The following is a 24,229-nucleotide window of genomic DNA, read 5'->3' on the forward strand; positions in this document are numbered from 1 at the left end:
AATAGAAAGCCTATATTGGAAGAGGGTGACATTTGAAAGAGGAGGCAGTGTACCAGGTAATGTTAGAAATAAGAGGGGAAGGGAGGTAATGGGGAGTGAACCTCCAAAAGATTAAAAACATGAGATGATTGAGGTAAAAAGGACCTGAGGGGTCACTTGCCCAACCCTCACATTTTAAGGTTGAGGAAGCTCTGTCCCCGAGACCGGTGGTGATTTGCTCAAGGTCACACACTGAGTTACTGGCAAAGAAGGGCCCCAACTCAGAAACAAACTCTAAAGCTCCTATAGGGGTTTGGTATTTAGACTTTCTCCCCGACTTATAAGGTGCAGGCGGCCGATCGATACTCCCTTCTCCATCCCCACGGTGCAAACCCAAAAACCTTGGATTCTTCCAGCAAGCCAAGGCTATTTTTTAAAATATGTCACCGAGCACCACTGCTGTCGGTGGCGCCTGGAGTGGGGCGGGCGAGCGCGAGCGGGGCGGGGGCAGAGGCGGCCGAGGGGCGGCCGGGCGGCTGGCCGGGGTCCCGGGGCGCGGCGGGGGGCGGGGGGCGGGGGCCGGCGGCGGCGAGGCGGCCTGCAGGGAGCAGCCGCGAGCCGGCCGGGCGCGCCGAGCCCGAGCCCCAGCCTGAGCGGGGCGGGGGAGGGAGGAGCCAAGAGCGGCCGCCGCCTCTGCCGGAGGAGCCGCGGGGCCGCCACACTCGCCCCCCGCCCCCCCCCCGCGCTCACTCGCACTCACACCCGGGCGCAGGAGGCGGGCGGCCCGGGCCCCACCGGCCCCCCATGGACGCCCCCGGCACGGGGCGCTGAGACCCCGCGTCGCTGCCCAGCCCTGTCCAGCGCGCCACGCCGAGGTAAGGGGGAGGGAGCGAGGGGGCATTAATATGCAAATGCCTCGCGATTGATTATGCAAAGCCGTGGGGCTCTAGGGCCAGCTCCCTGGCGGGCTGGGGGGCGCCCGGGGGTACCTGCTGCCAGCCTCTGCCTTCCCCGGCACCCCGGTCACCCTGTCACATTCCGGGAGCTCGCAACTTACGCCCTGGGGAAGGGAGGTGTTCCTAGGAGGTCGGTGGGCCCCGGGGTTCGCCGGCAGAGATGGCGTCCAGGCCTCCCCCTCGAGGGCCCGCCCGGCCTCTGTCCGGCCCGTCTGCTGCGCACTCAGGGGCCCGGCCCCGCTGCCGGCCGCCGGAGCTCCCCCGCCCGCCGCGGTTTGTTTACGGTGCGCCGGAGGCCTGCCCCCCCCCCAGCCCCCACCCCCAGCGCCGAGGCCGAGGCCGAGGCCGAGGCCGAGTGGCCTTTGCAAAGACGCCTCCAGCTGCGGAGGGCAGTATGAGAGGGCTTGTGTGTGGGGGGGGGGGGGGCTTGCACAGGCCCCGGGAGAGGGAAGTCCCCCCCCATTCCACCCGCCTCCCCAATTGAGCATGGCTCTCTGGTTGCAACACTCCTTAATTGCAAAAACGCGGCTTGGAAGGGAGGGAGTGTGTGTAGGGGGAGTGTATTTGAGGGTCCCTAGATAATCAGGAGAGTTGCAAGCTAGTGTGGTTAGGGAGAAGAGGGAGGAAGGGACCTGTGTGGTGTGCCCCCTCCCCGCCCCGTTTTCCTCCCCCTTGCAACGTGTCTCTGGTGCCCCTTCTATGCCTGGGGCCCTCCCTTGTCCGGTGTGAAAGAAAGGCCTGGGGTGGGAGCGGGGGGCAGGGATGATGGGGCCAATGAAGAGTGCCACCGTTTACAGGGGTGGAGGTCGCAGAAGGAAAGTCTGTGGGATGGGAGCCCTCCCCTCAATGCTGGCTCTGGCTCCAGCAGGGGGAAGGGATGAAGTGGGATGTTGTCCATGATGAGGGAGGGGAAGCAAATGTGACATGCAGACACACAGATATGCCCACACAGACAGCCACATGCATGCACACCCAGGGACACCCAGGCAGACTCAAGGACAGGAGCTGCTGGACACACCCACATAGGGACAAGGGAAGAGGCAGGCTGCTGCTGCACCGGGGAGCTGAAAGGGGTGGGACACACCCACAGGAGACCAAGAGCAGGGAGACCGACCCATGCACATACCCACGCACAGGGTCACACGGAGATGCTGTCACACACAGGGGCAAGGAGGAGTCGCTGTCACCCACACAGAAAAAGTCACTATCGCACGCATGCATGAACACAGAGCAATTGCACACAGCCGCACATTACAAAAGACCCTGTCACTCACAGGCACACACGTGCTAGCATGAGCCCAGTCACACAGACATCATCGCCTGCCGTGACAGTGGCTGTCACTCAGTCAAAAGCAAACGCAGTTACATTTCAACACATGTATACACAACTTAGCAACAAGTATTTTCCTGGACTCTTACTGTGAATCTCTAAGGTTCTGTATACAACAAAACCTCTACTCCAAAGAAAATTAAACTTGTCTCTGTGAAAAGACTTTCCTGCATAATGGTGCAAGGCATGCATTCATAATAATATTCTGAGTCTCTGTTGCTTGTCAGCCCCCACCCCCCACCCCCACTAGATCATGAGCTAGCTCCTTGAGACCTGGAAGAATCACTCCAAGAGCTCTGGATCCCACCCAGAGCCTAGCACAGGAAGTGCTCTGTAAATACTTGTTAATTGATTGACTGAAATCTCTGGACACAGGTGTACTCATTTGCACATACTCCCAGGGACTCAGGTGCAGAAGGCATTCACAGGGCTCAGGTCCACACACAGTCACAGGTCTATGCCGACAGCTGCGTCCAGACAACCCCAGGTGTGTACACTGTAGCTGTGCAGTCAGGCACACCGCTGGATGCACACAGAGTTGTGTCGTAGATTTTTTTCCCCTCAAGCTTCCTCCTGTCTTCTTCCTCTAGGCTTAGCCTTTCTCTCTCTCTCTCTCTCTCTCTCTCTCGCTCTCGCTCTCACTCTCGCTCTCTCTCTCTTTTTTGAGGGACAGAGAAACAAGAGCAAAGAGAGCAGGGGCAGGGGGGTTCCAGAGGGCCGAGTCATGGGGCTGAAGCAATGTCCAGTGACTTCCAGCAGCTGAGATTATCCTAGCTGCTGTGTGTGTGTGTGTGTGTGTGTGTGTGTGTGTGTGTGTGTGTGTGTGTGTGTAGGGGGAGAGGCAGTTGGGGAGAGCCAGCTTTTAGGGAGCGGTCCCTAATGCCACCTTAAAAGCAAATGTGGGCTCTAGCAGCTCCTGTTGGGGTCATATGTCTGAGCCTTTCCTGGGACCATTGACTTGCCCCCTGGGCGGAGTTCCTGCCTCCCATCATGAGTCTGGCCCCTTTTCCCACCTCTGCCCTCCCGTCTAAACTTGGAAGCCTTCCTTAGGAGGCCGTGTGCTGGTGAGTGTCTGGTTGAGTGATGTGTATTTTTGACTTGGAATTTCTCTCTAATGCTGTCTCTCTTTTGCTCTGTCTTGCTGTGTCTGATTCTCCCTCAGCTTGTTTCTCTGACAGTCTGGAACTCTCCCCCAGTCGCTACCCCTGTCTACCCCTGTTCTTGTCTCTGTCACAGCCTCTTTTTTCAGAGCTGGGAACTGGCAGTGATGAGCTTCATACTTTTCCAGTTGTTAATACTCAAACCCCGCCCCTCGCCCCGCCCGCCCTGCCTCTGGGGTCAATGAGAGGTTGGGGTAGGGGGGCGGGGGGCTCAGCTGCCTGCTCAGGACATCCTCCTGCACTTCCTCAGTGCTGCAGCTGCAGCAGCAAGTTTTGGGGGCTGAGAATGGGGGAAAGGGAAGGGGGGTCAACTACTGCTCATGCTGACCTCTTAGACCGGTGGGCTCAGCCAAGGGTACACCAGCTCAGTGGAAGCCCTGGGTATGCGGGCTACAGCCAGCTAGCTCCTAAGCAAACCAGTGAGGAGGCCCCCCACCACACTGACCCACAGGAAAACAGTCCCCCCTCCACCGTGGGCAGTGGTGGGAGTTGGCAGGGCCCCACTGAGCAGGGTCAGTGACAGGACTCACAATGGTCTTTCTCCACACCCCTGGCAGCTGAAATCCACCTCAGAGATGCCCAACAGCTGTGCCCTCTGCCCAGCCTCAGAGCCTGGTTCTGAGGGTACAGCTGCCCAGACTATGTGGGGGGTTGAGTGAGGCCCTGCTCCATGAGTGCAGGCGCCAGCCCAGAGTGGGAATTTGAGCAGGGGGCAGTGGGGCAGGGAGCCCAGAGCCCAGGGGGCACTAAGCATTTCTGGACATGCTCCCCTGTAGCCATGACCTATTTGGATGAGAAGGCACTCTTAGTGATTCTACTCTAAATAATCCATAGGCTTCTATAGAAGGGAAAATTGAGGCTCAGTCAAAGGGAAGAGTAACTGGATCAAAGAACAAGGTATTGTTCCTTTATCAGGTAATGGTTAAGAGCAGGGTTTTTGTTTGGTTGGTTGTTTTTGTTTTTTGTTTTGTTTTCTTTTTTTTTTGGAGCTGGAGTGCCTGGTGTTGAATCCCAGCTCTGCCACTTGCTGGTTGTATAACCTTGGGCAATCTATTGAACCTTGTGATATCTGTAAATTGGGGATAATAATACCTATCTCATTCAGCTTTTTGAGGATCAGAGGAGTTAGAATATATAAAATGCTTTTAAAAGTGCCTGGTGCATAACAAGCACTGTATATGTAGGCAGTTACAGTGAGGAAGCCTGTAGGTCCGAGGTCCCCTGGATTTCTTGGAGAAGCCAGGTGGAGAATTGGTTCTCCCATAGAAATAGGATGGGGGATGGGGAGGATAGTGGGTCCCTAATCTCTAGCCTCCTTACCCTTCATGTCACATCTGTCTCCCCTACAAGTTTTTGCAACCTGGAGCCCCTCTACCTCTTGCACACAGAGTGCAGCACCCTACCTCACTGCTGGGGATCCAGCATCCCAGCTACTACCTACCATTAATCAATCACCCAGGACCTAGCCCTGGCTGATAGATACCACATTCCCCATCCCTGCACTGAGAGGGCATTAGCGTGAAGGGTGGTAGTGCTGAGTAAGGAACAGTGGGTGGGTGTGACATCTTGAGGGCCAGGGTCTTGTCCTAGGTTGCCTGTCTTCCTCTGTGAGTCTGGTGATAAGACTCCCTCTCTCCCCCAGATCCCTTTTCTTCACCCCTTCCCCTTCAAGATGCAGCAAGGACAGTGGAAGGATGCCCCGTGGTGGGCCACTGGAGAGCCTCTGGGCTGGGAGGCTAGTCCCAACTCCAGTTCTCACGGTTGCAAAGGTGCTTGGGGGATTGGTGCCTCCTAGGGAGGAGGGAAGCATGACTGTGGCAGAAAGAGCACTGGCTGGGAGTTGGAGGCTGGGTCTTTGCCATTCACCAGTTGCTGACTTTGGCCTGGGTTTTCTTCATCTGGAGACAATGATGCCTACCTCACTCCGTGTGAGGGTAAATAACATAATGTGGCCTGACACCTGTGTTCAATCCGCGTTGCATGCTGGCTGGGTAAGCAACGCCTGTGGATTCTCCTGTTCTTCCCAGACCTGGCACACACCAGGATGCGGATCCCCATGCCCCCTGGAACCAGAGACAGTTCCCAGTCTCTGAGAGAAGCATCTGGGGCTAGTGGGGGGGGGGGGCAGTGAGGGGGGTCACATGGTTTTCAGACATGCGTTGTTACCTGCCCTCCTCCCCAGCAGGCCAAGGTTGTGGTAACAAAGGGGACCTCCCTCTTGTATGCTTTTGTATGAGGTGGTCCAGAGGGAAGGTTTAGAAGTTCTCTGGGTAGAGGAGAAGAGCAAGGTGGAACTTGTTGGTGCCCAGGAAATGCGATGGTTGCTCTAGTGCTTTAAGGATGAGCACTTAGTCTGGGGACAGGGACTGGGGTTAAGGGTTAGGGCCAAAGGCACAGCCACACCCCCAGCAGTGGCAAAGAGCAGCACAAGCCCACCTCCCCTTCTTCCTCCTCTCTTCCTCTTGTAAGGAAGAGATGAGTTCTTGGCTCCCAGAGCCTGAGCTGCCTGTTTCATTTTCTCTTTTACCCAGGCGCGTAGGCGGGGGAAGGGGAAAGCGGACCCGAGGCTATCGGCTATTGGTGGCTATCGGCGTTTTTGTACACATCAGTGAGTGGGTGTGTTGTGCGCGCATCCATGTGTGCATGTTTTGTGCATGTGTGGGCTGGGGAGGGCTCTGAATATCTCCTGGAACTGGGCACCCGCAGCCCGTGGCTCTGCGCATGCGGAGTGAGTGTGTGTGTCTGCACGTGTCCGTGTGTGTGCCGGAGACTCAGCTGCATTCACTTGCTCGCGCGCGCTCTCTCTCGCTCTCTCCTGCTGTCTCTTTCGCGCGCACACACACGTACTCACACACAATTTTCAATCTCTCTCTTCCCATTCCCTCCCACCCCCTCTCCCCCTTCTCTAGCGCTTGCGGGCTCTGTCTCTCTCACTCTCTCTCGTCCTCTCTCTCTCCCTTCCCCCCTCCCTCTTTCACTCTCCCTCCCTCTCCCCGCCCCCTCTCTCTGCCTCTGCCAGTTCTGCCTGGGTGGGGGCTAACTCTCCCGTCCCTGGGGTGCCTGGGAGAACATCCGTGCCTTTCTTTTCGCCTCCACCATTCTCTTCCCTCCTGGGCTGTGCTCCCCTGGGCTTGCAGACTACTCCTTTCTATGGTCTCCTGGGAGGAAGGCAGCAGAGAAGGGAGGACCCCAAGCTCTGTGCCCATGCCATCTGCAGCGAGTGCCTTGGCCCCGTGACATTCATGCCTCCAGCATTCAGCTGCCCTAGCTCCCAGCTCCGATTACCCTACCCGGCTGGCTGCTGGGGGGAGGGTGGGGAGAATGTGCCATGCCCAGCTTGGGGGTGCTCCGAACTGTGCCTTTTTGGCTACTTGGATCTCCCGCTTCCGTTCCTGAGGGGAACTGGGGCAGAGGCAAGAAGTTCTGTGGGTTGCCAGGGAAGGGGCTGAGCTTTTGAGCATGGTTGTGGGCATGGGGGGTGGAGCTGACCTCTAGACCTGGGCACCCACCTTGATGCCTGACTGGAGCTGGCCTGGGGTGGGAAGAGGGAGAGGAGAGCAGCAGGTGGTTAAGGTTATGGTGGGGTGGGGGGATGTACAGTCTTTGCAGTCTTTGATGTTAATACTGGGCATCTGGCCCAAGTCAAGGCTGCTGTTTATGTCTTTCTGTCTCTGATCTGCAGGGGGGAGTTTCCTGTTATATTCTTTGGGGGCAGAGGATCTTTTGTTTAATCATTCAGCCCCCTATGTCATATCCCCCACCCCCATCTCCCATTCTCTAGCCTCCAAGGTTCCTTGGTGGCTAGGAGATCAGACTTAAGGGTCACTGCCCTTAAGCTCCAGAATCCCATCTCAGGGGGCCGCAGGGAGAACCCACCAAGGAGTTCTGCCTCACTCTCCTCCTCCCTTCCGCTTGCCAAGCTGGTGCCTGCGTCTGTGTATTCCTCTACCATCATACCTGCCAAGTAGTACCTTCCTTCCCGCCTTCGCTACCTTCTCCTTCCTGGCACTAGGATAACAGTGAGTTGGGTGGGGCAGTCCTACTCAGTCCGTACCTGAGAATAGAACAGGGTGACCTGGGAAAGGAGAAAGAGGTCCTGGCTCTAAGACGCACCTACCCCTCCACGTGGGGGCCTGTGTTGTGCTGCAGCTTTCACTCTCGCCAGACTCCCAGGGGCCGTTGGTGTTTGTGGCTGCTCGTGGGAGCCCACGTTGGCACAGGCACTAGTGTGTGCACAGATGCCTGTGTTTGCCTGTGCATGCCCCTGTGTATGTTTGGGCTACAGTGGCCACCGGGGCCCCTTAGCATCACCCTTCTTGGCGCCCATGGTGTGGAGTCAGGGCATCAATGCCAGGTTATTGAGGGAGGGAGGAAGTATCTCCCCCCACCCTAGCATCAGGCAAAGGGGAAGGGGAAAGGGAGGCGTGAACCTACCCACAGCACTATTAATAGCCCACATGCCAGGCCACCAAGAACCAGCTGTCACCGTGGAAACCATTTCTACTCCCCCCCTCCCCCAGCCTCCATGGGGTGGGACTTAGGCGGGGCATGAAGCACCCCCCACCCATCTTTCTTTGTTACCTTTCTCTCTTTGTCTCCCCTCTCCTTCATTTTTCTCTCCTCCCTACCTCACCCCTTCTGTCCCCCATCCCCCATCTCATCGCTGCCTTTCCTTTCATTGTCATCCTAGCTCTACCCCCCCATCCCTGCCCATCTCTTTGTTCTTACCCCTCCTTTCTTTCTCCCTGTCTTCCCCCATCATCCCTTTTGCCCCTCTCCTTCTCTGCTTTCTCTACTTTTCTCAGCCCCCTCTATGTGTGTGTCTTTTCCTCTGTGGTTGGCAAGGAGGAGGGCTGGGCTTTCTTTAGAGCGTTAAGGACAAAGTCCAGGGGCCCCAGACAGATGGGGCCAAAGCCAAGAGCGGACAGTCAGAGGAGTAGCATGTGTAGAATCTGGGGCTAGATTTTGGGGGCAGAGAATCCCCCTGGGTCTGCGGGACTGCGGAGTGGGGCAGTCCAGCAGTGGGAACCTGGCATGGTGCCCATGGATACCGCATTGGCCTCTTGCCTCTGTCCCCCCATTGCAGAAGCACTTAAACTTAATGAAATGCTTCCCCCTCCATGGGCACTTTGCCCATACTGCCACCCAACAGCTCTTATCTGACAAAGAGAGTGGGTGGCCAGCCCACCCGACAGGTGCGTCTTGCCTTCCGGCTGTCCAGCCCAGTCTCAGAACCCCATAGCTCCACCCTCTCTTCTTCAGGCTGAGCCTCTGTCTCTGCAGGGCATATGCCAGGAAGGAGCCGGACTCCAGGATGAGGGGAGAGAGGCTGCCCTTCAGGGTGGGCATACTTACCATACCCCCCCCCCTTCCCCCGCTGCCCACAGCTAACACAGGCGCACATGGTCTATGCCTCCCTGCATGCTGGGCCGTCTGCTTACTCTGTGTTGCCTCAGAGGCCCAGGTATGTCCCTAGAGACCTGGGGTCCCCAGGGTTTCTCCAGCCTCTTGCTCGGTGCCACATGAGGGTGCCCTGAGCATGAAGGCAGCACCTCGCTCCTCTGCCCATTGCCAGGGGTCATTGGAGCCTGGTTGCACTGACAGGCACCGGGGCACCATTCAGCTCAGCACAGAGGTGGGGCAGAGAGGGAGCCTGCCCCTCCCCCCAGCAGGCACGTGCAAGCCCTTGGCAGTGCCCAGACACATTTGGAGTTAAGGCTGGGCTGGGGAGGGGGAAAGGAAAATAAACATGGTGGCTCAGGTTGGCACTGCCCCAGGTGTGCCCTGTAGCAATTGGCAGTGGCAGGGTGCAGGAGGAGGGGGTCCTCCATAGCTATGGCCCGGGGCAGGAGCTGCCCATGCCATGTGGCTGCTGCTGGTGTTCCCTGCCTGGCCTGGCCCACAGCTGCTAATACCCATTCCCATACACCCTGGCCCTGTTGCCTGCCCCCAGGGCCTGCTCCCCAGGGCTGCCCCTCTCTCAGCATGCCCACTCCTTTGCCTGCCTCCTCCCATCCCTGGGGGCGCTTGGGCCTCCGGCTGGCGAGTGGATTTTTCCAGCTTCTGTAAACAAGTGGTGGCAGCATGCCAGGTGGGCAGGAGACAGGCGGGGGCAGCACCGCAGCCAGGGTGTGCCAAGCACCGAGGCACAGCCTGAGGGGGGAGACAGGGAGACACCCAGACCCAGAGAGAGAGAGAGAGAGAGAGAGAGAGAGAGAGAGACATTCAGATGCAGAGAGCCGACTAAAGGAAGCCTCTCTGGGCACAGATAGAAGTGGAAACAGAAGCGACAGAAAATAGCCCTCTATTGTCCGGCCCAACCCCCACGACTTCCCTGGCCCCCTACCCCTCAGTGCCCTGACTGAGGGCAGCAGGCCCCAGTGCCCAGTCCCTGGGCATCCCCACCCACTCCTTCTCCTCCCCCTACCTCCACCCCTTAGGGCTGGCTACGCCATTATAAATTTATAACAGGAATTTCTTCACAAGCCAAGAAAAACTTGACCTACTTTCTTGACGGCTCCCTGGGCTAAGGCTCCCCGCTCATTGCCCCCCCCCACCCCAGTCTCCTGTCCAGCCCCCAGTGCCCAGTCTATGGGGGTAGCAGAGGCATAATGGTCCTGCCATGCTCGTCATGCTGGGGGCTTGCCTGGGTGCAGAGGCCCTGTCCGGTTGCCCTGCCCTGCCCAATGACCTGACTTATCTGTCTCCCCTCCCACCCTGGCTCCTTATCAGTTCCTGGGGTGGGGCGGGGGGCCCAGGGGTGAGGTCTCTGGTACAGCAGCCACGTGATGGAGGTTGTGTGTGGGGAACTGCACCCTTTGTCCCCTTCTCACATGCCCACACCTGCCTGTGTGTGCAGACAGTACACCTCAGGTCTGTAGCCTGTGGTCAGAGGGGCAGTGTGGAGGGAATGGTGGCCCCATGCTGGCACTGCCCTGGACCCCAGCTGGTGGACTGAGGCTAGCATTTGAGACAGGCTGTTAGGTTCTTTTCCCTGAGCCACCTGCTTCCTAGCTATGTGAACATGAATGAATGATCAAGCTTTCTGAGCTTGTTTCTTCATCTGTAAAGTTCTGATGCCCACTTCAGAGGGCACATATTATCTATCCAGGTAACACATGTTTGCTTCCTTTCCCCTTGCCCTTGCTGTCCTGGTGGGTGGTAGCACAGCTAAACAACCGGGAAGTCTGGTCCTCAGACTGGGAAGTGTGATTTGGGACCTTGTACAGGAAGCTCTAGGGTCCTTGGGGAGCTGGGATTGAGGAGTGGTTATTTGGTCAGCAGCAGGGGAGAGGTCAGCTCCCCACTGTTTTCAACAGTCTCTCTCCATCAATGCACTTGGGTGGGCACTCATGATCCCTGCGTGCTGCCCCCATGCCCCACCCTTCCTTCTCAAGTACCCCCTACAGGTGAGCTGAAAATTGCTCATCTTGGGTCCCCTCTTGCCCTATAATACTGATAACTTTTAGAAAAACTTGGCTAGACGGGTGGTAACAATAGCTACATTCAATGGACACATCAAAAGGCCAGGCGCTTGACTGAATGTCAGGATTGAGACACGGTACGTGATGACCTGATTCTTTTCCTCCATACCTTTCCAGGTCTGGGGCTTAGGATGTGTATCTCCAGTCTTGCCTCCTGCACCTGTTAACTGACAGGCTGTCCTGATCCCGTTTGTGCTTGCCCTCCATGCCTGCCACCATCTTGTTTTGAGCTCCAAGAGCCCAAAATGTTGCCACCAAAGGAATCTTAGCCACTCACCGCCACCATTGCACTGCCTTATCCCTGCCTCTCTCCTCTCTTTGCAGGGACTTCTGGACAAGACTCCAAAGCTACTCCCCCAGCCCGAGACCCCTCCTCAGACCCAGCTTGTCCTCAGCCCTACCACCTGCCACTCCCTGGCCCCTCTCACCGCCCGCCCCCCTTGGGGCGCAGGGCATGGTGTGAAAGGCCAAGTGTTGAGGGGGGCACCATGGGTGCTGTGCCCTAGGGCCTGGGTGGCAGGGGGTGGGCGGCCTGTGGGTGTGCCGGGGGGGCCATCGTGCCCACCCCAGTCTCTTGGCGTGCTGGAGGGCATCCTGGATGGAATTGAAGTGAATGGAACAGAAGCCAAGCAAGGTGGAGTGTGGGTCAGACCCAGAGGAGAACAGGTAATGGCTCCAGCAACTAGGTTGTGTCAGTTCTTAGGCAGCAGGCATGGTCATCTCCTGGCTGGGCAAATGAGCGCTGAGCCTGGGCCTTTTAAGCACCTCTGGAGGGCTGGGCATGGGGCCAACAAGCTTGCTGCCTACCTTTGCCCAGGAGATGAGGTCATGGCCACATGTGGCAGGGAATTAGGCACCTGGATTGAGAGATGTCCATTTTGGAGGGGGAAGGTGATGCAGGACACAGTAATTACAGGCGGCAGGCGCGTGGCCCTTCTCTTGACAGTGCTGGGAGATCTCAGATGCCTTCCCAGTGGCTCTCAGCCGCCCTCACCTGAGCATGTGGAATCCAAACAGCCTTGCCATTTTCCTCTTCTCCCTACCAGACTAGTGTGTGGTCCAGAAGCCATGATGCATGGGACATGACATTTCAGAGCACATGCACCAGTCACTGTTGGTCATAGCCCATGCTTATATTTGGAATCTATTGGGAGCCCCACAAGCTCTTCCTTGTTCATGGGCAAGAGCAGGCACTGCCACGGGGCTCCTCCCAGGAAATGGAAGTAAATGCCAACTCTGAAGGTTTTGCTCACACGTGGAGGAGGAATCAGCCCTGCATACACAACTAGGGATGGGTTACCTGTGATCTGCGTTGCCCTTGAGGAGCCCAGAGGGTCTCTGCTTCTCCCATCAGCCCCAAGTGGCACAGAGTTCTGTCCCAGTTGGCATGATGCCCCAGGAGCTGGGTACAGCCTGTGCCTATGGCCAGGGAGAGGGTGGGGGTGGGGGTGCTCTGGGGAGAAGTGTGGCTGTTGCCTTGGAGACCAGATCTTGAGCCAGGAGGCCAGAGGCTTGGCCAGGCAAAGCCTTGGGGCCCATGTCTGGGTCCCTGGAGGGATGGAGGAAGTGGATGAGGCTGGCAGTTGAGTAGGGCACCTTGGGTATCCCTCCCCAAAGCCCAGGATCGGGGGGAGGGCTCTGAAAAAGAAGATATGGCCTGTCACTGCATAGCTCTCACTTGCAGCCTCTGTATCTCCCTGCCCAGACTTCTGTGAGTCTGGGCGAGCCTGCTCCTAACTCAAAGAAAAGCAGGAATGCAGGTTCCTGGTTCCCTCCAAGGCAGCATCCCCTCCCCCCACCCCGTTTCTCTGCCACCTTGTGGCTGTTCCTGGGACTGCACCCTGTAAATCGTAGTTGCTGAAAACCACCAGCTCAACTGGGGGCTGCGTAGCCTGGAGTTCTCCCATATCCACTCCTCCTGGAGGCAGGAGGGAGATATGACTCTCCAATGGTTGTAGAAATCAGACAGGGGTAATCCCCAGGGGGCCTGGAACACAGACTTGTCTATGACTGCGACCCTGGCCAAGGTCACTGTGTCAGTGTGTTGGGAGCTGCATCAGGCTCCAGGGGGAGGAGCCCTGCAACATGCCACATGCAGGGTGGGTGTGGGAGGTTATACAATCCGTGCACGTATGTGGAGGCTTATGTAACCTGTGTGTGCTGTGGTTATGTAACATGTATGGGTCGAGGTTGGTAACATATATGTGCAGTGGTTGAGGGTTGCTAACACCTTGCATGGAGGGTCCTTGTCCTGGTTCTGACTCTAGTGCACAGTGTCACCAGGCACAAATGGAGCTTCGGTTTGTTGCTTTGTTAAGTGAAGGCCATGAACAGGGTGGCTCTGGGAGTCTCTTCTTATTCCAGGTTATAGATTATAGTTGCTAGTCAGTATGTGTTTTCAATCACTCGGGTTATCTACCATGTACATGACCTGGGAATCAAGCCACATGTTCACTAGGAGGTGGGGGTGGTATTATTAGGTGTCTGTCCAGAGGGTTGTGTAACACATGGGCATATCCTAGAGGTCATAGAACGCATTTGAGAATACCCTGAAAATTTCATAGATGTATAGATCCTGGTGCTTATTTATAATCCTTAGGTTTATACTGAAGACAGACAGATGCTCTGGTCTTCTGTTATGTACATATGTGTGTGCCCTAAAGGTTATATAGCTGTAAGCATGTCCTGAAGATTCTTTCTGCATAAGTTCCATGTATTGAAGGTTTAAATATGTGGATATCCTGTGGATTATGGGTGTTTAAGGTTCTATAGTGTGTGTGTGTGTGTGTGTGTGTGTGTGTGTGTGTGTGTGTGTGTTGGGGCCCTAGAACATGCCTGTGCCCCCAGCCAAGCCCTTTATCTCTCACCCCAAAGCTTCTAGATAGCTGGACCCTTCTCAGTTTTATCAGCTGACCTGGGGGTGGAAGTGGAATGAGGACACAAGATGGAGGGAGTCGGGCCTGGGAGATTATAGAAACCTATTGGATGAGAAGGGGGCTGCCCAAAGACTGCCCTGTGATTCTGCCCACTCTACCCCCATCCAGTGCCAGGTCACCAGATGGAAAGCGAAAAAGAAAGAACGGCCAATGTTCCCTGAAAACCAGCATGTCAGGTGAGCCTGGTTGTGTGTGCCTTTCTTCCCTACCCTCAACCCCACCAAACCAGGCCTGGAGCTCTTTGGGGGCCTGGGCATGGACCAGCAGTTCCTGTGACCCTTGGGGAGAGTCTTCTAGAGAGCTTGGGACGAACTTGTCTGGAGGTGAGAGGGGTGATAAGGGCATGCTGCAGCCTTTGAGGACAGGTCCTCAAAAAAGAAGGACCTCTTCTCTTCCCTGATAAACCCCTTCCCTGAGCCCCACCCCCCTGCGCCCCTGAATCAGGGTCTGGGGCTAATTGGCCAAGGGACTGTATTCCCCTGAGATGAGCTGCTGACATGTCCTGCATCCCCTGCCCCTCAGATGCAGCAAGAGAAAAATCCCCAAATGGGCAGTCGGAAGAACTGGGATTCTCCATATTCTTAGGGAAGGGGATGGACAAGGTGACTGTGATGTGTCTCCAGGATTCTACCTGGACACAAAGAATCCTTTAAGGAGGCTGGGCTAGGGGATGGGCCAGGAAGGAAAAGTTGGGGGGATGAAGGAAGTGTAGGAGCCTCTCTGCTGGGGGCCCAAGCCATGCCTGCCTGCCTCCCTTCCTCCCTCCCAGGGTATATCCCTAGTTACCTGGACAAAGACGAGCAGTGTGTCGTGTGTGGGGACAAGGCAACCGGTTATCACTATCGCTGCATCACTTGTGAGGGCTGCAAGGTATGGACCAGACAGCTCCTGCCCCCCCTCCCCCCACCTGAGCCCCCATCTCACCCGCCTGAAGGCCCTCAGCTCCTGGCAAAGACAGCCCTATAGACACCTAACCTAAACCCCACCTGTTGCACCACCATTTCTCCTCTCTTATTCATTTATCAGTTTACAATCTCTGCTCTGCCACTCATAGGTAAGATGCTTAATCTCTCTGGGCCTCAGTTTCTTCCTCTATACAACGGGGATAATCACATTACCTACCTCATAGAGCTGTTGCGAGAATTAAATGAGCTAATTCATAAAGTATTTAAAACAGTGCCAGGAACATAAGAAGCACTCAATAAATCCCAGCTATCCTCCATCCACTTGGCGGATCAGATGTGAAGGAGGTAGTATGTGTCCTGCCCTCAAGCTGCTCATAGTCTACCAGAGAGGCACACTGGAAACAAACACTGGTTTTCAAAATGTGGTCCCTGGACTACCTGCAGGATTAGTTCAGTGCAGATCTCCAGGCCTCATTCCAACCCTACTCAGTCAGAACTTGTGTGGTGAGGCCTTTGTGGACTCTGCCTTGGAACAGGTCCCCAGTTACTCCCCCTACACCTAGAAGAGTGAGAACCAGTGCCGGGGGGAGGGGCACAGTGGGGCCCAGAGCTGGAGAGGATGACAGAGTCTCCGTGGGCAGTTGGGACAAGGTCATAGACTTGGGGAGCTTTAATTACATCTCACCTAGCTCATTTTCACCTGCAAGGGTTTTCCAGGATCATCACCTCCTGAAAATGTAAGACTTTCCAAGAAATGAAAGTATTTAAAAATATAGTAAGGCTTCACATTCCTCTCTTTCTTAGTATCAACAAAGCCCAGACCACCAGGGGTTCAGAGTCCCATAGCAGTGTTCCTGGACGCAATACAAGCAGCACAACAGAGAGCAAGGATCCTCACCCTCAAGGACAGTTGAGTCCCAGAGGAGCATCCCAGAAAGACAGAAATGCCTTGGCCCCAGCTCTAGAGAGTCTGATATCTTAAGTCTAGAGTGAGGCCCAGAACTTTGCATTTTTCGTTAAGTGCAGTAAATGATTATTTTATTTTGTTTTATTTTATTCTATTCTGTTCTATTTTATTCTCTTTTGTTTTAATTTTTAAGTGCACTAGATGATTTTAATACACCCCTGAATCTGAGAACTCGGAACTGGTGTCCCACACCTCCGGTCCAGTTCTGGCTCTCCTGCCCATTTAGCCATATGACTTTGGGCAGATTGCTTAATCTCTCCAAACTTCAGTTTCCTAGTCTCAAAATAGAGATAGTAACATTACTACCTCACGGGTGGACACAAGCATCAAATGTGATGATGCACACATGGAAAAGGCTTATCAGTGCCTCATAGTGAGTGTTCAGCACATGTTAGCTCTTCCTGTTATTGCTGCCATCTTGATTCTTGAGGATTTTTCTTTAGGGCAAAGACTAAACCCGATACACAGAATTGAAAATTTTCTTTTAAATCTACTAGTGTCCATACACAGTGCCTTTTCTTGATTTTTAACCTCCACCTCCACCCCCACCCGCACCCCCCATTTCGAGAATTCCACCTGCATGAGCAACAGGCAGCATGTATAAGGGTGGGTTTGGGAGTCAGTTTTATTTTCAGAGTTGTTTAGCAGGATTGAAAATAAGGTATCAGTTGGACCTCCAAAGCTGCTGCTATTCCTTCAGGCATCATAGCACCTGACACCATCCCAGGCTCATGTCTGTGTACTGGGTTCCTCATCCTCCCCCCTGCCACCACCCTTCCCCATGTGCCCCTGCGCCTCAGCAGCCTGGGAGCTGAGGGCACATATTTCCATATTTCTAAAGTCCTTTGGCCCCACCAGGTGATCCTGGACTTGCTGGTGTCGGGAGGATGCCAAGTTCCCTCACTAATTCCCCCACCCCCGCCCGCCCAGTGAGTTGCATGGTTGGTTCATGAAGGAGAGATCATGATCACTACATGCTACATCTCCCTCCACCCCAGGGCTTCTTTCGCCGCACAATCCAGAAGAACCTCCATCCCACCTACTCCTGCAAATATGACAGCTGCTGTGTCATTGACAAGATCACCCGCAACCAGTGCCAGCTGTGTCGCTTCAAGAAGTGCATCGCCGTGGGCATGGCCATGGACTGTAAGGGGATGGGGGGGTGGGTGTCGAGCCAGGCAGCCATGGGTGGGGGTGAGTTCAGATGTGACTGCTCCCTGCCAGAGTATCCTTAGGGCCCACAGTGCAGAGTGACAATCCAGGTCAGGATGATGGGGAATGAATGTTCAGGATCTTGGTCCCTGCTGCCCTCATCCCTGGGGAAAAGGGAACAAAGGATCCCTGAATGGGCCCTGCACATGGGCCCCAGTGCCTACCTGCCTTTCACCACTCCAAGGCCTTAGAGTTGTTGGGTAGAAAGGAGTCCTGAGTACTTCACCCTAGCACAGTGTTCCTGACTACCAGAGAAGACACCCCACTTCTGGGTAAGAGTGGGCATCTTGCATTGGCTGGGGATTGGGTAGCAGGCTCTTCTAGTAACCACTATCACCATAACCACTTAGACCAGAACGTGATAGTCTACATGGGCCCAGTGATTATCATGATCCAGGTTGTGCCACCCAATTGCTAGGTGATATTTGGGAAGTCACTTAACGTCTCTGGCCCTCAGTTTCCTAACCTTACATTGGGAAGAGTAGTTTCTGAGTAGGTTGTGGAGAGTGCCATGCAGAGAGCATCGTGTCTCTCTGCCGTTGACAGTGGTTCTAGATGACTCAAAGCGGGTGGCCAAGCGCAAGCTGATCGAGCAGAACCGGGAGCGGCGACGAAAGGAAGAGATGATCCGATCACTGCAGCAGCGACCGGAGCCCACTCCCGAAGAGTGGGACCTGATCCATGTTGCCACAGAGGCCCATCGCAGCACGAATGCCCAGGGCAGCCATTGGAAGCAGAGACGGAAATTCCTGGTAAGGAGAGAGGGGGCATGGGGAGAGCAGCAGCCACGTGGCCAGGAGGAAGAGCAAGCTCAGAGTCTTGCCTCCTTCAGAAAGCTTTCTTGGTTTAATCTGACCCAAAGCTAATGCTCTCTACAACATGGTGATCCTGATTCATATGCCTGCGTATGTGTTGCTGCTGTCACAGCCCTGCCTATTCAATGTGATTGGGAGCTTCCCCATTGAATTTCTAGAGAGCAGGGGCAACCTCTCCTCTTTTTCCTGCCCACAGTGACTGGGAGGAGAGGGTTAGGACACAGTTATGTAATAGTATTTGGGGGTACCTGATGGGTACCAGGCATTATGGTAGACCCTGGCAAAACTGAGTGCTAAGTGAATGGGCAGCTCGAGGGAGATGGACAGTTGATTGTATATGGTGAGTGAAGGCAGGAACCTGGTATCTGGTTCCTGGTGGAGTGTGCCAGCGGGTGGAACAGTATAGTGTTAAGAGCACAGCCTTCAATACCAAGCACATGTGTGTATAATGGTGAGGAGTCAGACTATTTGGGTTCAAATCCTGGTTCTACCTCTTACTAGTCATGTGACCTTGGGCTTATTACTCAGCTGCACTGTGCCTCAGTTTCCTCACCTGTGAAATGGTGTTAAGTATAACATCCTTATAAGGTTGTGGTGGGGATTCAATAGGATCTATAAAACATGTAGCCTAGTGCCTGGCTGCGTATTAAATATGTTACATATTCAGTAAACATAGCTTCTATTATTACGAGATTACTTCTACTACTGTTATGGTCATTGTTATTATTAGCCGACTTGCAGCTCTGGCTCTGATCTATTCTCTGCCCTAAGGTGAAGGAGAAGCCTTAGGCATGGGACAGGGCAGTCCCCTGGTACTGGCCGCCCCTCTTCTCCAAGCTGACTTGGAGCTCCCCCTGGTGGGCAGGGAGCCTCAGTGAGAGGTTGAAAGGGGTCTGCAGCCCCAGCTGACCCCTGTCTCTTTCTTTATAAAGCCGGATGACATCGGCCAGTCACCCATCGTCTCCATGCCGGATGGAGACAAGGTGGACCTAGAGGCCTTCAGCGAGTTTACCAAGATCATCACCCCGGCCATCACCCGTGTGGTGGACTTTGCCAAAAAACTGCCCATGTTCTCCGAGGTGAGTGGCAAATGGGAAGAGGCATGGTGCCACCCTAGAGGGAAACCTGGGGCTGCTCCCTTGGTCACCCAGTGTCAGCATATGCTCATCTAAGGTCCTCTGGACAGGGAGCAATCCCTGTAGGTTAACACACATCTAACACACACAACCCAAACACCCCCAACACACACACACACACACACACACACACACACACACACAGCTAGCGAATGCCTAAGGAACCAAGATATTCCAAGTGCCTGGCCTCCCCAGCCCCTCCTTGTCCTTCTCCCCCAACATCTACATGGCTATCCTGGCCCCAACAGCTTCAAATTTCTCATTTTACTTATTTATTTATTTATTTATTTATTTATTTATTTATATTTTTTAATGTTTATTTATTTTTGAGAGAGAGAGAAACAGAGTGAGAGCAGGGGAGGGGCAGAGAGAGAGGGAGACAGAGAATCCAAAGCAGAATCCAGTCTCTGAGCTGTCAGTACAGAGCCTGATGTGGGGCTTGAACTCATGAACTGTGAGATCATGACTTAAGCTGAAGTCAGTCACTTAACTGACTGAGCCACCCAAGCACCCCAAATTTCTCATTTTAAAGAGCACTAAGTCTGGGTACAGGCTGCCCTACTAGCTGTGTGACCTTGGCCATGGTACCTAATTCCATGTACCTCACTTTCCTCATCTGCAGTGGGGATGGAGATAATGATGGGAGGGAACTCATAGGCATAATTGTGAGATTTAATGACATAGGGCATGTCCGTGGCCCAGAGCAAGGCTAGTTGTTCAGAGTATACCTTACTGGCTGAGGTGAGTGGTGGCCTCACAGCTCCCAAAGGGCATCCACAAGAGACACTCATGGGGAAGGGCATGCTGAGTGTTCCTGTGGCCCTGCCACTCTGCAGCTGCCTTGCGAAGACCAGATCATCCTCCTGAAGGGGTGCTGCATGGAGATCATGTCCCTGCGGGCGGCTGTCCGCTATGACCCCGAAAGCGACACCCTGACGCTGAGTGGGGAGATGGCCGTCAAGCGGGAGCAGCTCAAGAATGGTGGCCTGGGCGTAGTCTCCGACGCCATCTTTGAACTGGGCAAGTCACTCTCTGCCTTTAACCTGGATGATACGGAAGTGGCTCTGCTGCAGGCTGTGCTGCTAATGTCAACAGGTACCTGCCTACTGGCTGGGAGGGCTCAGAAGCTTCCAGGGCTTGGCTGGGCCCTGCGCCTGTCATTATCCTTTTCCCTGAATTCTACAGTCTTTCTCTATTCCTCAGCTTCTCTGTTCCCCAAGCTTACCTCCATCACTGGGCCCATTCTCTGTCCCCTGTCCCTTGTTCTATTACCCATCCCCCCTCAGTTCTGATGTCCAAGCACATCTCTTGCCATGTCTCCTCTGCCCCTTATTCCATCTTCACCATATTCTTTCTCTCTGCCCACCACCCCCCCCCTCCACTTTCTGTCACTCACATTTGCCTTTGTTCCACAACCCCAACCACCTATCCCCTACCCCTCCTCTGTCCCCTCTCCCTGCCCCTTATCCCCCCTCTGCCCCTCTTCCCACCAACTCTTCTCTTTGCCCCCTAGTCCTGCCCTGTCTCCAAGCCTCCCCTCTCTTCTCACCTCTCAGTCCTTCTGTCTTCTTTTACTCACTACCTCTCTCGAAACCCCCAGCGGCTCAGACTCCTCCCTCCTCCACCCTGCTCTTGCTCCCATGCACACGCTGCAGTCTCTTTCCCTCCCCTTCCCCACCCTAGGCTCTCCAAGTCTATCTCCCTTCACCCACTCAAGCTCACGCCCCTTCTTCCCTGCAGACCGCTCGGGCCTGCTGTGTGTGGACAAGATCGAGAAGAGTCAGGAGGCGTACCTGCTGGCGTTCGAGCACTACGTGAACCACCGCAAACACAACATTCCGCACTTCTGGCCCAAGCTGCTGATGAAGGTGACTGACCTCCGCATGATCGGGGCCTGCCACGCCAGCCGCTTCCTCCACATGAAAGTCGAGTGCCCCACCGAACTGTTCCCCCCACTCTTCCTCGAGGTCTTTGAGGATCAGGAAGTCTAAAGCCTCAGGCGGCCAGAGGGTGTGCGGAGCTGGTGGGGAGGAGCCTGGAGAGAAGGGGCAGAGCTGGGGGGCTGAGGGAGGCCCCCCACCCCTCTTCTCTCCTTCCTCTCATCCTTGGATAGATTCAGCTCCCACACACACACCCCGCACTGCCCGTCCCTCCTCAGAACCTCCAGCCCTGGGACAGGGCAAACACATGAACTTGCTATGAAAAAGACAGTGTGGGAGGCTGGGGGACCGTGTCCTGCAGTTCCCAGGACCCCATCCTCTAAGAAGGTAGGGGAAGGGAGGGAGATCTAAGAGGGGACAAGCCATCTTGACCGTAGGGGATGGAAGAATGTGGGGTGGGGGAAGATGCCCTCAACTCAGCCCCTACACACACACAAGAGAGAGCCCCCCCTGCACAGTTCCTTGACAGAGGTTCCCCCTCCAGGCTAAGGGCCTCTCTGCTTCCCCAGAAGCCTGGGTGCAAAGAAAGGCTTGGCTTGGCTCCTCCCCCTGGAGGTTAAAAATTAGTCATTCTAACTGCACTTTGGAAACCAGGCGAGGGGAGAAGATAAATGAAGAAAAACTAGACAGAGAGAAAAAGAAAAAAAGAGTGAGCGATTGATAGAGATAGAGAGAGAGAGATGATATTAAGTTATTAACCGAGGCTGGCCCCCTACCACCCCTAAGCACTTTGAGAGCTGCCCCTCCTCCCCGCAAATCAGAGAGAACTGCCCCACATACCAGGTCCCCAAGGGCAGGGCTGCCGATCAGAGCTGTGAGTTAACACAACAGGGTCCTGGCCATCCCTCCTTGCCTTGCCCCTCCCCCTGTGCCCCTTCGGCACCCCCCGCCCAGTGCTCCCTCTGCTCTCTGCCACTCGTGCCCGCTGAGTTCCATCTACCTCTCACGCTGGATGCCAGCTGGCCCCTCACCAGCCTGCCCTGCTGCCCACACAGCTCCCCTTTCAAGTGCCCAGCCCCAGGGGCCTCTCCCTGCCCCCCCCCCACTCCTTCCACACCTTGGCACCCACACAGGAAAAACTGTGGCTCAAGCTCCTGCCCTCCTCACACCTGCAGTATTAGCTATAATCCAGATGCTGCTGCACTGGGGGGGAGTTAGGGGGGTGTGTGTGAGTTTCTCCCAGAGCCTCTACCCCCTTAGGACCGTGTCCCCATCTGTCTTCTGGGCTCTCTCTAACCTCTGCCCTCTTCCTTCCCCACTCCCACTCAATGCACTAACCCAGACTCTGGGCAGGCAGGCACCAGAATGGGGGTGCCTAGATAAATGGCACTTAGTTGGGGCCCCAGGGGAGGGGGCGGTTGGTGCTCCTCCTTTTTTCTTTGAAGCTCTTTAGGCCAGCCACCCCTCTGCCCCTGGGACCCCCTCCCCTCTTCTTTTCTCTAATTCAGGGACTTTGGCTTGAGCCACCTCCCACCCTCCTGGTGAGGAGTGCTCTGTTGGTCTGCACTTGGGTGAGCTGCCCTCCTCCTCTTCCTTTTGGCTATCGCCCACTGCCCACTCCACAGGGGAGAGAGGGAGGGAGGAGGTAGCCCTCCCATGGGTGGGGGGGGGAGGGTGGGGAGGGACAGAACAGACCAGAGGGCCCTGGGCTCAGGGCTGCATGTCGGCAGGGATGGATGGGTGGACATAGATGCCCCCGGAAGCCATGGGGAATGGGGCAGGGGCAGGGGGAGGGGTGCCAGGGCTTCCTGCGCTTTGCACTATTGGGGCAAAAATGTCTTAAGCAGTGGGGAACCTGCCACCCCACCCTGACCCTCAGCCTGCCACAGCCCCCTACATACACATACACACACACACACACACACACACACACACACACACACACACGGGAAGGCAATGCTATGCTGCCCATCAGGGCATGTCCTTCCCCCACTGTCCAGGTGTTCTGACAGGGGTGGAGGGCCTGGAAGAGCATCTGCTGTCACCTGTGCATGTGCCTGCCCTGCCCCCCTTGGGCTCGTGGGCTGCCCCTGCTGTCTTTGTCTGTCTCTATCCTCTCTCTCTCCTGGGGTACTGATTCCTATATTACCCCAGTCCCATGGGTAAGCCCTCTTGTACCCTCCTCTGGGGGTATACCACCCCTGGGGGCCCAGTGGAATTCCTGACCTGTCTGCTGTCTCCTCCCTCCCTCCCTCCCTCCCTCCCTGCATCCCCACCTCCACCCCTCCATCCCCATTCTCAGCCATGAACATGGTAGAGAAAAGGCCTTAAAGGGGCTTGGCCTCTTACAGGCACTTGGGAATCCCCCCTCACCTCCCCAATCATATGAGCTGTGATCCCCTACTCCTCCCCCCCATCTCTGACCCCTCCCCCCTCACTCTAGGTGATGTGGGGTGTATGTGTGCGTTTCTCTGCGTGAATGTGTGAGCAAGTACATGTGGTGGGGCAGGAGCCAGGGGACTCAGGAGCACCACGCACCTGCTCTAGAGAGGCAGCTGTCCCAGCCCCTGCTTTGGAAGTAGGGGACAGGGCCCTCTCCTGGGGGCCATTGGTGCTAATGAGGGGGATGGCCTTGACGTGGGTGCTTAGTATGCCTCCCCCAGTATTGGCCCGGGGCACTAGGGCAGGCGGGGTGGGGCAGCAGGTGCAGTATTGGTGGGAGGAGGGACTGCTGGGAATGGGCCAGGCCAGGACAAGGGGGTGCCAGAGCCATGACCACTCCCCCGTGCCCACCACCCGCCTCTCCATCTCAGTATCCCCACCCCCCATCACTCAGAACACACATACCTCATCCAGCCTCCTCCCTGCTCAGCCTTGGGGAGGGTGGGGGTGGAGGAGCCCCTACCCCTTCCCCTGGTGGCGGGTCTACAGGGCTGGGAGAGGGCGGGGCGTGTGACACAGACACCGTCCATAAGGGGGACAGTAATTCCTGCCCCGGGATCTCCTGGGTGGGGGAGGGGGCACTTCCCTGGAGGCGCTACTGAATGTATGAGAAGCTGGTGCTGGGGTGGGGGGAGGGGGGGTTGTGGCCAGAAACAGGGAAAGAGGTAGGTCCCTTCCCCAGGGAGGGGTGGGGGACTGGCAGGGGTGACTTGGGGGGCTCCTACTCCTGCCCCACGTTGACAATCAGTATGTCTGTTACGTGCGATTTTTCACCCCGTTGTGTTTTGGGTCAGGATTTTAAAGAAAGATATTTTTATGGTAATTGTTGCTCGTCTATTTTACTATATATTTATGTAATAAATATATGATGAAAATAACCCCCTTGGGCACCCCCCCTTAGACTTGTGTGCTGTTTCCCTGTATCCTCCCATCTGCTGGCAGAATACCCACCCCACAAACTGACCAGATGGAGAGGTGTGCCCCAGCCTTGGCAATATTTCCACCCCCACCCCCAAAACGAGCACAC

The 24,229-nt window shown here is 55.6% G+C and overlaps 2 protein-coding genes across 5 annotated transcripts in view; one reads left to right on the plus strand and one right to left on the minus strand.

Moving 5' to 3' along the window:
• MED24 (mediator complex subunit 24) overlaps positions 1-1,186 on the minus strand; it is a 32,257-nt gene extending 31,071 nt beyond the window's left edge. Inside the window, exon 1 of one of the 4 annotated variants that reach the window (XR_006714957.1) lies at positions 1,037-1,186. The gene's annotated coding sequence lies outside the window, so the exon portion shown is untranslated. The remainder of the gene's footprint in view (positions 1-1,036) is intronic. The other 3 variants (XM_045488723.1, XM_045488724.1, XM_045488727.1) reach the window with 3 other exon arrangements.
• On the plus strand, positions 624-24,080 carry THRA (thyroid hormone receptor alpha). The gene is made up of 9 exons (XM_045488732.1): positions 624-854; positions 11,234-11,575; positions 13,954-14,021; positions 14,615-14,715; positions 16,716-16,863; positions 17,476-17,681; positions 18,677-18,823; positions 19,717-19,975; positions 20,621-24,080. Exons 2-9 carry the CDS (start codon positions 11,523-11,525, stop codon positions 20,869-20,871), a joined length of 1,233 nt encoding a protein of 410 aa, XP_045344688.1. The 5' UTR covers positions 624-854; positions 11,234-11,522; the 3' UTR covers positions 20,872-24,080.
• The last annotated feature ends 149 nt before the right edge of the window (positions 24,081-24,229 follow it).

The sequence above is a fragment of the Leopardus geoffroyi genome, chromosome E1, assembly GCF_018350155.1.
Source record: "Leopardus geoffroyi isolate Oge1 chromosome E1, O.geoffroyi_Oge1_pat1.0, whole genome shotgun sequence".
Taxonomy (NCBI): domain Eukaryota; kingdom Metazoa; phylum Chordata; class Mammalia; order Carnivora; family Felidae; genus Leopardus; species Leopardus geoffroyi.

What these genes read in the sequence shown, in the direction of transcription:
- THRA (XM_045488732.1), top strand. Translation starts at nt 11,523, where the DNA reads ATGGAACAGAAGCCAAGCAAGGTGGAGTGTGGGTCAGACCCAGAGGAG. An exon ending in CGTGGGCATGGCCATGGACT is followed by an intron (nt 16,864 to 17,475) that starts GTAAGGGGATGG and finishes TGCCGTTGACAG; the next exon opens with TGGTTCTAGATGACTCAAAG. An exon ending in AGCAGAGACGGAAATTCCTG is followed by an intron (nt 17,682 to 18,676) that starts GTAAGGAGAGAG and finishes TTCTTTATAAAG; the next exon opens with CCGGATGACATCGGCCAGTC.